The sequence below is a fragment of the Sturnus vulgaris genome, chromosome 9, assembly GCF_052056855.1.
Source record: "Sturnus vulgaris isolate bStuVul1 chromosome 9, bStuVul1.hap1, whole genome shotgun sequence".
NCBI lineage: Eukaryota > Metazoa > Chordata > Aves > Passeriformes > Sturnidae > Sturnus > Sturnus vulgaris.
In genome coordinates, this window is record NC_142251.1 from 27,812,645 (window position 1) to 27,824,792 (window position 12,148).

The window sequence follows — 12,148 nt, forward strand, 5'->3', positions numbered from 1 at the left end:
ATTGTCAACATCACCAAGCACATTTAAGAAAATTAGGGAAAATAAGTACACTAAAAAAAGCCTCATGCCAAACCTCCCATGAGATTTGTTTTGTACTTTTTTCCAACAGCTTTAGTTGCCAGTAGAAATGGATTTATTTCTGCAGAAAAGCATCCACTGCCTCTACAAACACCTGCAGTAGAACAGCATCTTTTCTCTCTGATCATACATGGGCCCTTCACATCCTAGGGAGCACCTGCACAGTGAAGCAGCAGCCTTGGAGACCCCAAGGTTTTCATGCACATTTCAACCAAGTCCAGCAGAACACGAAGCAAACTGAGCTTTTATGGAGTCTTCAACAATGCTGGAACACCAGTTACCCACCACTTTAAACACATTTTCCATTCGAGAAATACTGTTTACATAACAATCAAGTGATCAGAATGAGCTTCTGTGAACACACAAACATCACCCTGCACCCTGAAAAGAAGAGGCACCTTCCCCTCAGAGCAGAGATGGGTCTACAGCACAGACAAACCTGGATGCAGCAACCTTCTGACAATAGTTTTGGAAAATAAAACAGCCTTAACACTCATAACAGTAAGATTATTAGAAGGTCATTATTCACTTACACAACTAGGATCACTACTGCTTGGCATTTGAATTACCAGTTTTCTTCACAACTTGAATATCTCCTTTATTGGGAAGTCTATGCAGTGTAGACTCCTCCACTAAGAAGGAACCCATGAAACAACAGACCACAGACAAGTATTAAAATTATAATGTATATATGAGTATGAAAATAATATATATGTGTGTATATATATTCTGTGGCTCTCTCCACAGAAGAGACAGTGCACAAGGACCTTGTGGGATCTGAAATATTATTATAGAGATGAGCAAATAAGGTGTTCCATCTCTGTCTCAGCCCCAAAGCACCTCAGTAATTTCTCTTCTCTTTGAGGTAGCACCTTTCCTCTGTACTAAATGAAAGCCTTCAAGTCAGGCAGAAGCAGCTGTAGGTATTACTGGGAAATAAAGAACTAAATGTAAGCTATAAAAATAGTAATAACCACATATTGTAGCAGGTTCAAAGTCTCACATCTCAACTGAGAATTAGGGATAAGCTTCTCACACATCTTAAATTCCCATCTCATCATGTAGTTCTTGTATTGAGTTTTCCATCAAACCTCTGCCCTACCCTATGCACAAGATGCTCCTTCCAGAGCATGAATTAAATGTTACCAGACTTCTATGACCTTAGTACTAAACTCTCACTTGGAAAAATTAAGTTATACAAATACTTCGAGTCATTTCTATTTCTGAAAAGGGGTTTCAATCATTTCGTGGTGAAATTCTCATGATCTTAATTCCAGTACCTCTGGTCTCTCCTTAGAGATATAAGGACTCCCTGGTTCTTCATAAAAATACACCAGAACCATCAAATATTACAGAGCATCATCCCACCCCTTCATTACACAGGCACACACATTTGTTTCTTATTCTGCTTCCACTCTGGGGGGCACCTCGGGTGAGCTGCACAGAACAGCAGGAACTCCTTGGGTGCAGAAAAGGAAACATTTCAACGCTGTGAATCAGCATTTTAAAACACAAGGTCTATCCTCACAAGTAACTGCTTTAGCACAAAAGGCACAGAGGGCACACATATATTTCTTACCTTAATCTACTGAGAAATTTCATGCAAGAAACCAGGCTTTATCAGGTCACACAGCTTTTAGAGGAATGCAGTTTGGCAGCTCAGATTTAAGCTACTCTGACATGATCTGTGTCCAATGTCTTATTTATTTATTTCCCAAAATTCTTCGTAGTCTACTCCCCAACTTTAACATGATGCCTCAAGCCTCCCAAAAGCCCTCCAAGCTAGGGAGGGGACTGAGAACTCATTCTGTGTGTGTGCATGCACCCACAGGAAAAGCTGATCCCTACTGCAGCAGGGCATGCAGCTCACAGGATGTATCACTCAGCTGCTGCCAGCAAACTCTGACAGAGCACAAACCCACGTGAGACCAGCCAGTGTGGGACAAGTCAACTTAATAACCTGATCAAGACCACCAGCAGAAGGTTTTTTTCTTCTGACTTTGAACATTTTGCATATTAATTCAACAGGCTTCTTTAGCTGAAAGGATAGAGCCCATCAGAAAAATTAATGGTCAAATGGCACAGCACCTCTGTTAACCATAAAAAAATAAAAAAACCAAAGATGAGAATCCAAGTGTTAATTTACAGAGAGCAAAACTCCCCTTGAGTTTAATTGACTTGCAGTGTAGACCCAGTGGAAGTACAGCAGTTTCTGCACACACTAATCTATCTTTTCCTTTCTTGCGACCAAGGAAGTGGAGTGGGATGTTAATGCTGACTCAGAACTGAGCAGACAATGCCCAAATGAGATCAGTCACTAGAGACACAGTCTCAGGTACGAGGTAGATCTTTAAACGAAGAGATTGTTCCAAACACATAGCCCACAGTGACTTACGTGGATACAGAAGTTTCCAACAGCTCCATTTTTGTAAGCATGACTCAAAACACCACCTGCTATTAAATCTCATCAAGAACAAAGCAACTTAAGCATGACTCTTTGTCCTATCATTAATGCAGTTTAAAAGCCATTTTCTCTAATACACCACGAACTTTCCAGCTTAATGTGCAAAGGCTACAAGCTCAGACAAAGCAGCAAGGGTGGGTGGGGGAATCTTTGCTTTTCTCAGGGCAGGCTCATACTGTGGCTGCCCACTGAAGCAGAAATGCTGCTCAGCCCTATCTGCATGGTCCACTACACTCATTGCTACACAAATTGGCCGTGGTCTGCTGATGAACGTTCTGCTTCTGAAAAGGAACGCATTGAAATTCAAAAGTGCAGGTGGTTTTGAAATTGCAGTGTAGGTTTCACGTGAAAGACCATCCACTTCTGAGTTGGCTGAAACTCCTCAAGTAATTGTAAAGAAGGCTGCAGAAAAATAACAGATAGGAAAGCTATGGATAACTGGTCTGACAGGCATAAAAATCAAGGAGAAAATGCAACTGGTAAGAAAAATTAATCATACAACTTACAGCTAAAAAAAATTTCAAAATACAAATGTAAGAGGAGATTTTATACAACATGATCAGAGAGAAACAGTTTAGGCTTTCCTTTCCAAAGACTTCACACAACACTGGCACATAGCTTCAGTTCAAACCCATCTGTCCTCAAAACGATTGATTTCATAAATTCTCCCAAAACAAGACCTATTTCTGGACACTGGAAAGCAAAGCAGGTCAGAACAGTTTACATTTCACACCTGCAAGACAGAGGAACTTGAAGCAAAGGGAAAACAGAAAGAATTTATCACCAGTGCACGATTCCAAGCCCAGGGAACAGTCTCCCTCCAGGGTGATCACTCACACATCTCAGAGGGTTTTGTTACCAACAGGTGCGGATGTGCTAAGAGGGAGAATGAAGATGTCACTGTCCCTGCCACGTGACAATTCCCTACTCAAAACATTCCCAGATCACTTCAGATTGGCCTGTGCAAGAGGAGGGTTTAGGGCCAGGACAGAGGCAGCAGAGCAGGCCTGTGACTGGGGAAGAGGCACCTGTTTGATGAACATCACCTTCATTGCAGATTAATTGATTTTAGATTAATGAGCTTAAAACAAAAATCTGTGAGAAAGGGCAAGGAAGGCAGCAAAATACTTTTTGCTGTGAACAAGTCCTACAGGTCTGTGACTGCTTTCACCAGCTGATTGACAAATAAAAAAAAAAGGCTCTGCAGGAATGAGGAGCTCAGCAGATCCACAACCAAACTCTCCAGTCAGCAGCAGCCACTGGCAACACAGGAAAAACAGCAAAGGCAGAGAATCCTCCCTCTGTCCCCAGCAATTCATGGAATCAATCCTTCCCTCCCAGTCCAGCCAGGGGGACTTCATTTAAAAGGGCCTGCAGAACAAAGTAAATGTCACAGAAAATGAAGAGCAGGACATTATTTCAACCAGTCACAGGAGGAAAGCCACTACTTGCAAGACACTGAACTGCTGCAGCACAACCTCCCTAGACACAACATTCATTTCTGAGTGTGAAATGGAAATACATCTTGATAAATGCAAAGAACCATTAATCTTCTTCAATACAAGTAAAAAACAAAAAACAAAAAAAACAAAACCAAAACAAGGCAAAGCAAAAAACACCAATTATTTGGAAGCCATTTATTACCACAGAGGAGCAGCATGTGTTACTAAGATAATTTTGAAAGTTATGATGGATCTTTAAAGGAGAAAAATGCTGAAAACTAAAACTACAGATCTAGACTAAGCAAGCCACTGGTATCACCTCACTTCCTACCACTAACACAATTCACATGCTTAAAAAAACCAAACCTAAAATATCTGAAATTGGAGCTTTTTTTGCAAATCCTTTACCAATCTGTGGTATGTTTAATTATGTTTTTAATAGCTTGCCCACACTTTGCAAAGAATGTGCTCTCCAAACAGTTATTTCACTCATTCAGAGGAGCCAAACACAAAGATACTTCTGACAATACTGAATTTCATTGCTGCATACAATGAGATTGGTTTAAAACAGGGCTTTCAGCATTTTAAATACCATCGGCATGCAAAGCTTGCAAAAGGAGGTTCCAGGAGCACCAGATAATTGATGAGATTGAACTGATTTACTGCATCCCTCCTTCAGCCACACAGCAATCTGCACCCTCTGCTCTGATCTGGAGATTGTGGAGACATTCCAGTAAGTCCTGAGGGAGGGGAACAAAGTCAGCTCTGAGCCAAGGTATGCTCAGATACCAAACCCAGGGAGAATACACTATTTGCTCATGACTGTCCACTGCTGTCCCAAGTTAAACAACACAAACCAACTTCATTCCTGGCTTGCAGTGCTCCCAGGGTTACTCCCATTCTTTTCCAGCCTGGAAAAGGCTGCTGAGGTTAACAGCACCTTCATAGGACTCTGTGACATTAAATGCCGGTTCCAGTGTAACACAAACAAACACAAAGCTCTTCTTTCTCCAAATGACTATCCAGGTGCCCTACTTCAAGCACTTAAAGCAGGGCAGAAGTCACACTGGAAGCACCCAAAGAACAGGCAGTTCCTGGTGTTCCTTGGAAACAGACTTCTGCAATAGTGAAGGAAGATTGCAGCTCATGAGAGTCTCCCTGCATTCTCAAACTCTAGTTATTTTCTCTGATGCAAGAGTTTGGGGAAGAACACCCACTCCAGAAAAAAACCTCCACAAAACTGATACCAGCCACAAAGACTACAGGAAAACAGAACAGCCAGAACTGTGAGTAAACCTAAAGGCTTCTGGAGTCTGTAGTAACATCAGGACTTCCCTCATCGCTTAAACTCACAAGCTTGTCCACACAGGCACAGCCAGAGCTGTGCAGAAGCAGCAGCTGCTCTGCAGCAACTCCTCATGCTAAAAACCCACCCTCAGAGCAACACAGCTCAGCACAGTGCCAAGGAGGGGAATGGTATGCAAGTTTAGCAAGGTGAATTTCAGCCCAGATCATTGTAAAGCTACTATCACCTGACTCCCAGACATGTCTCATGGATTTTTAATAGGCTTCCTATCTCTTAGAGATTTCAGCTTTCTCTTGACTGCCTTTTCAAAACCCAGCCAAGCCAAGTCATTGCCATTCTTTTGTGCACCCGAGCTCATTTTTGAACTGTTGGAACCTTTTACTAATATTCCAATCCAGCTGATCATCCACATCAACATTTTCACTCACGCAGACTTTGGGATGAGTCTGTTATACCAGCTCAGGATTTGAACCAAGATTTACAAGAAAGTTTTTACATTTACAGATCTAGGTTAACCTGCTCTTGGCACACCTCTCCAGGCAGAGGGCTGCAGCACCTCCACGGTGAACTCTGAAAGACACTGCACGTCCTCCCCTTGAAAGAGGCTTCCCAAAAGAACTTCCCAAAAGCTCGATTAATAATGAAAGCTAAAGACAAAAACTACTCTGTACAAGACTCACAGTAAGAACATCAAAGTGAAAAAGAACTAATAGCAGGTTAGAGAAAGACATTTCAGAAAGAATTCAGATGAAGTGCTCAAGGGAGACACATTTCACTGCAAAAGGCAAGGTCTTCTACACCAACACAGCAACCTCGTGATGGGGTAGAGGCCACTTCAGTACACCATTTGCATAACAAACAAACTAAACTTGAAGTTTTTGGGACAAATCTTCTAGAAGATACTGCATGAAAGCAGCTCACTGATTTTCAAACGATTTTAGAAGGTAAAATATTCAATAATTGATTGAGCCAAGCACTTGTTTTGCTTGCAGGCTTGAGCAGGCTGTAAGCTGGGCAGATTCGATTTTCATTTTTAAGAGTCCAAGAGTTCCAGTGCAGCTTTTGTCCCAACCTTAACCACAGAGTGAAGACACTTCCAAACGAGATACTCCCATACCTAGGAACATACTTTCCATTCTGAAATCAGATGCCTGGAACAACAGCTCTGATTATATCAGTGCTCAGATAATTTCATTTCTTCCTGCTATAAAATGTACAAGTAGTGTTTATTTTAGTATCAGCCTTCTGAAGAGATTTAAGCACAAAGAGGAAAATCAACAGATAAAATTGTGAGACTCACTATAGGCAAGTTACTCTGGTAGTCCTATCCAGACCATGAGGGCACTGTGCTGAAAAGAGGATTTCAGTGGTAAGAGGCACATTAACGAGGCACAGCAGAACACAAACCTCTCACACCTTTCTGCTGTTAACAGAGATCTAGGTCTGAGCCACAAGTCAATAACGAGGCAAATAAATGTTCCATCAGCAAGTGCTCCACTGGTGTGATCTCTAATGGGATTTGCAGAGCTCTCACCTGTGCAGCAGCAGCAGCACACAATGAACCATGGTGGTATCACAGTGCTGCTCCAGCTCTGGGCTTTTCACAGCTCCTCGTGTGTTACAGCCTGCAACGCCAGACAGGACTGAAAATGCAAACCAAAGCTAGAAATACCTTCTCTCATTAAAATCCATGTGAATCTACACCTTAACAGGTGTGAACAAAAACCAGCATCCCTTCCCACTGTACTTGGTAACCCAGGCTTCACTCCTGCCTGTGCCACTGACCCAACGTGACCTTTACCATTTTCAGTGCACACTCTCAGGGTGGATTTCGGTCAGAGCTCCTAGGCCAGGGGTTTTGCCACCAAAACCAGCACATTTTGCTGCTAAATCACTTTGCCACGAGGCATTTCCTGATGCAGGATACTCACAGAATTACAGATGAAGGATCCTGAAGTGTACATGCACTGACCCCCATCCTCCACTTACTCACAGCTGTAAACTCAAGCAGCAGAGTTAATAAAAGCTAAGTAGGTCAGGATATGGCAATGAACTTTCTGAGATAGAAAGACAAATTACTGGATGCATGATTTCTTTATTAAACTCCCAATTAACACTCTGCAAGTGCAGCTCATGGCAGGCAAAGGCTGATGTCAGAATAATTTATACAGGTTACTCTTCAAACAGCTGTCACAGCTGGTCTCACTTCAGATAGTCCTGGTATCCTACAAGCTTCTAAGCCTACTCCACTTACTCAGCTCTGGATATTGGCAAACCACAAAGCACTGCAAGTTTTAAATGTATTTTTTTATGTTCTGATCATCACACAAAGGGATTAACTGGAGCATTAAGATCTCTGAATTCAGGACAACAGCAGTCATTTGTCACACACAGTGGAACCCCAAACTGCACAGATGCCCATTATTTTTGGAGCACTACATTCCTGAGCCATACTTCCATCAGAAGTATTTCCCTAAAGCCATCCTGCTCTTTTGAAACTTGGAATAATCTTGTTGGCTCGGGTCTGTCAGAGCTGTGCTTGGTCCAACTTCAGAAAGCCTCAGGTACTGATAACTGACTCAAAGAGCATCACATCCTCTTTACTGAAAAGGCACTGGCTAACGAAGCCCTGCTCAAGCTTCTGCATTTTTCTATCTCCTAAAACACAGCCACATTTTTAATGAACAAGATGACATGTTCCAGTTCAAATCAATTATTTCCCCCCCATTTAATTTTTATGAATCAGTACTTTCCCAGTGAACCAACTTTCTAAGGTGAGCTTGGAAATGCATGATGAGAGATTTTAAGAATTATTATTTTAAGCTCAGTTTCAAAGAAAGAAAGGTGCTGATTTTTTTCATAGTGAAAAGTTAAATAAATCACAACTTACCAACTTCTGTAGTCCACCAACAATGTATGAAGCAACAGACTTCAATACTAATTACAACTCTGACATGACTACTGAAATTAAACCAGGTCCCAGTGCCATCCTGCAGACAGGATTTCAAACTCTCTAAAGTGAATTCCTATTTGGACAGCAGACTAGGAAACTGGAGTTGCATCCCTCAACACTTAAATTAATCCACTGGCTCCTAACCACAAGCAGAGTGAACATACAACATGAACCTTTCTTTTTTAAACTCTACAAGCTTTGGGGAACTCCAATGCAAACTCTGAGATCAGTTAAGATACTGCTTGAAAGAGCAATCCCTTTTGAAGAGTAAGAAAAAGAGCAGCTCTATTTTCCTCCTAACCACACCAAAGAAGAACGCACAAGCTGTCAGGGATTTACAGAACAAATACATTATTCCAACATGACAGCTGAACATGATAGTCCCCTGTCAATATGCAATTATCCTGAAAAGAAAAAAAAAAAAACAACTGGATTTTTTCACAAAATCAAGTCCTGGTGAAACAGCAGACTAAGAACACAGCAGAAAAAAAAATTAACCTGACTACCTATTGATCATTAAGCTAAAAACTCCTTCCACTAACAAATTACCTGAAGGCAGGAACAAATTATCAGCCCTCAAGGCACTGTAACCAAGAAACAAAAACTCTTTTCCTCCAAGAATCCCAGCTATACAACTAAAACCTGTTGCCAGAACAAACTTCACTGTCCAAGGATTAAAAGCAAAGCTGTCTGGAGACAGTTCATGAGGCTCACAGCTCACCTGATCAAACCCCCACGGCCAGGAGGTTTTTTTTTTGTTTTAAATTCTGCTAAATGTACACACAGCAACCGAGTTTTCAAGCAGTTTCTAGATTCATTTTTGTCTCCAAACCCCAAAAATGTGATGACAGAAACCAAAGCTGCTTCAGGACTGTCCAAACACAAACGCCAGCACCAGATTTGCAATTGATTGTGTAAATAGGGATACCTGTGCTGCCACTCTTCACCCAGCTGTGAGACAAGGCAGAACTTCAGGGTGATTTCTTTTTCTAAGCAGACTATCTGAACAATCTACAGGAACTGTACTGTAGTAATACACCTGACTGTGGCTGTTCCATTTGCAATATTTGCAGTTTGCTGTTCAAGCTGCCTATCAGTTCTCAAACAGTGACTCACCCAGTTCCAAGAGGGCCAAAGTTTCAGAAGGTTGGCACTTATCATGCAGAAATACAACTCTATTCTACTAATATTTGTATTCTAGTAAATGTCATCTCTTAAAGGAAGTTTGAATAGAAAGTAAACAGGAGATGCTGGAACAAAGTACGGCATTGAGGTAATCACTATAAAAAAAACTGTCAAAGGCATAATCAATGCAAAGAAAAAAAGAGAGTTCGTTTGATTTAACTTAACACCTGATAAAAGAGTTTCAAGAATAAGGCACCATCATTTTCCAGAGGATAGCGTAAGAGCTCAGCCTGGAATTGGAAATGCACGGATGCCTCCGGTAAAAGCAGAGAGAGACAATAACACACACGGAACTTCGAGCCTCGGTGTGTGGGTTCAGCCCTCACCTGACTCCTGGCAGTGGGATTCGGCTCCCGAAAGCTGTCACCTTTCCCGGGGGACACCGCACGGGAACCCATGCCCAAAAGGAAGCGCCTTTACCTTCCAGCCTGCCCAGGCAGGCCGCGGGATTTCCCTCGCTGGGAGCGCTCAAAACCCACCTGTGTCACCTGCCCCAGGTGACCCTGCCTGGGCTGGACCGGCTCATCCCCACAGCTCCCTTCCAAGCCCACCGATTCTGTGACTGCCCAGCGCGGCCCGGGCTGCCCGGGACGGCGGGGCTCAGAGGCCGGCACTCACCAGAGCAGGACGCAGAGCAGGAGGCAGGAGCCCAGCGCCAGCGGCCGGCGGGGCGGCTCCCTCATCGTCTCCCCCGTCTGGCTGGCGCGGCCGGGGCGAGGCGGCGCATCCTCCACCGGGCAGGGCAGCGGCGGCGGCAGAGGCGGCGGCGGCGCCGGGACGCGCGGCGGGAGGCGCTGAGGGGGATCGGCCGTTGTGCGCACGGCCCCTCCCCGCGCGCGCGCGGCCGTTACTGCCCGCCGGGCCGGGCCCCGCGCCCCGCCCCTTTCACCGCCTCACGCGCTGAGCTGGAAGGATGCGCGTCACCCGCTCCGCGCCGCCAGCCAATGGCCGGAGCGCTCAGCTGGATGGCCCCGCCTTCCGGCCACGCCGATTGGTCAGCGGGCGCGTCTCTCCCCGCCCCTACAAGGGCCCCGCTCTGTGAGGTGGCTGCGGCAAACAAGCCGTTAAAGGGAAATCGCCATAGTGATAAACGACGGCTGGCGGCCAAACCACCGGCCGCGAGGCGCCTGACGAGCGCCGCTGCCTCTGTTTCCAGGGACATTTCAAGCACCGGCGCTCCCACGTGACATCTGTTAATTATTTTTTTATTATTTTGATCAGGCTACTCTGCAGGCTGCCGAGCGCTGAGGCCCGCAGAGGGAAAGCCGCGCGGGGGCTGCCGGGAGTTGTAGTTCCGGGCCGCACGGGGCTGAAGCGCGGGTCTCCGGCCGCCATTTTGCGGGCGCCCTGAGGGGTCCGTGAGGGGTAGCGGCGCTCGGCTTCACGCCGTGTGCTCCAGGTGTGTCAGCGCACATTTATATCAATCGTGGGAGCAGGGACCGAGCAGGACTGCTCCTGGGAGACCCTCGGAATACAGGCCAGCTAGCATCTGCGACAGAAGAGAGGACTAGACCTGTAGAACACACCAGTCGTTACCAAAACACGAGGCCTTTTTGTGGATAACCGGGCCCAAACGTGCCCATCTGCAGCGTTGGTCTTCACACTGAGGCAGCAAAACCTTCCTTGTGGCTCACTCCTGCCAAAAACGCCCTCAGGGTCGGGGGAGTGCGGGGGGAGCAGCAAGGCCCGGCCCGGGGAGCAGCGGCACAGGGAGCCCTGCAAGGGGCAGGGGGTGAGTCAGGAGGATGCCACGCTGGAAACGTGCACATGTCAGGACTCTGGACGAGGAAGGACAGCTCAGCCTGCTGAGGGTGTGAATCACGGCAATCCCAGTAGCAGCAGGTCACAGCTGCTGTTTTTCCCAGAGCAGCTCCAGCCTCATGACCCGGCCCTTACAGAGCTGCATGATTGGAATCAGCCAGCAGTGGAAACCTCGGGAAAATCTTTGTGTCTGCTCTTTCCCTGATTTTTTTCACTTTTGTGCCTTTGTTAACACCTGGGTCTCTGTGCCCTTCTGGAATTCCCAGAGGGGTGGAAGCAGAGCACAGGTCCTGGGGCCGGGGGTGCCTCGGGGTGTTTGCACAACAACACAGCCTTGGCTACAAAGTACCTGCTGGGATGGCCAGGACCAGAGCATCCTTGAGTGAAGCACTGGAAATTCCAACAGCTGCTGATGTGGCTGCTGGAAGAGCTGGTAAACATTCATTAGCCCATTGCTGAGTACTGCCAGCCAGAGCTCTTGGCCTCAGCCTGCCATGGGGTATGGCTGGGCCTGGTTCCGTGTTCAGCCTCTGTTGTGCTCCCAGGGCAGGAATTTGACTGGAGAAGGCTCTGAAGCCACACTGGCTCAGCCATGGGGCTGCTCTGTCCTGGCACAGCTCCCACACACTGTGATCCCGTTACCAGTGGGGAGCAAGCACAGCCTGGACCAACCACAGCCCAAGAGCTGTCACAGAGGACACATCATTTCAGTGCTGGGATCATGGAGAAAAAGCCCCTTTGAGTCTGTGCCCACCAGGTATGAGCATTCCCCAAAAGAGCCTGGATCAGCCAGACAGGGTCTTGATGTCCCCACCTCTGCCATACCCACATACCAGTGCTTGCTGAGCTTGTTTCTAAACCACTGATGAGCAATATGAGAGTCAAAAAATGACAGATTACCCAATCTCCCAACTAGAGCCCCTAATTAACCCAAAACCCAGTGGCCTATGGGGTTACCA

At 45.7% G+C, this 12,148-nt stretch overlaps 1 protein-coding gene across 1 annotated transcript in view; it reads right to left on the reverse strand.

Annotated features, from left to right (window-relative positions):
• The window catches only part of SUCO (SUN domain containing ossification factor), a 37,691-nt gene extending 27,505 nt beyond the window's left edge, over nt 1-10,186 (reverse strand). Inside the window, exon 1 of the mRNA XM_014874777.2 lies at nt 10,047-10,186. Within this exon, the coding sequence (XP_014730263.1) occupies nt 10,047-10,111 (65 nt within the window). The 5' untranslated portion in view covers nt 10,112-10,186. The remainder of the gene's footprint in view (nt 1-10,046) is intronic.
• Between the last annotated feature and the right edge of the window lie 1,962 nt (nt 10,187-12,148).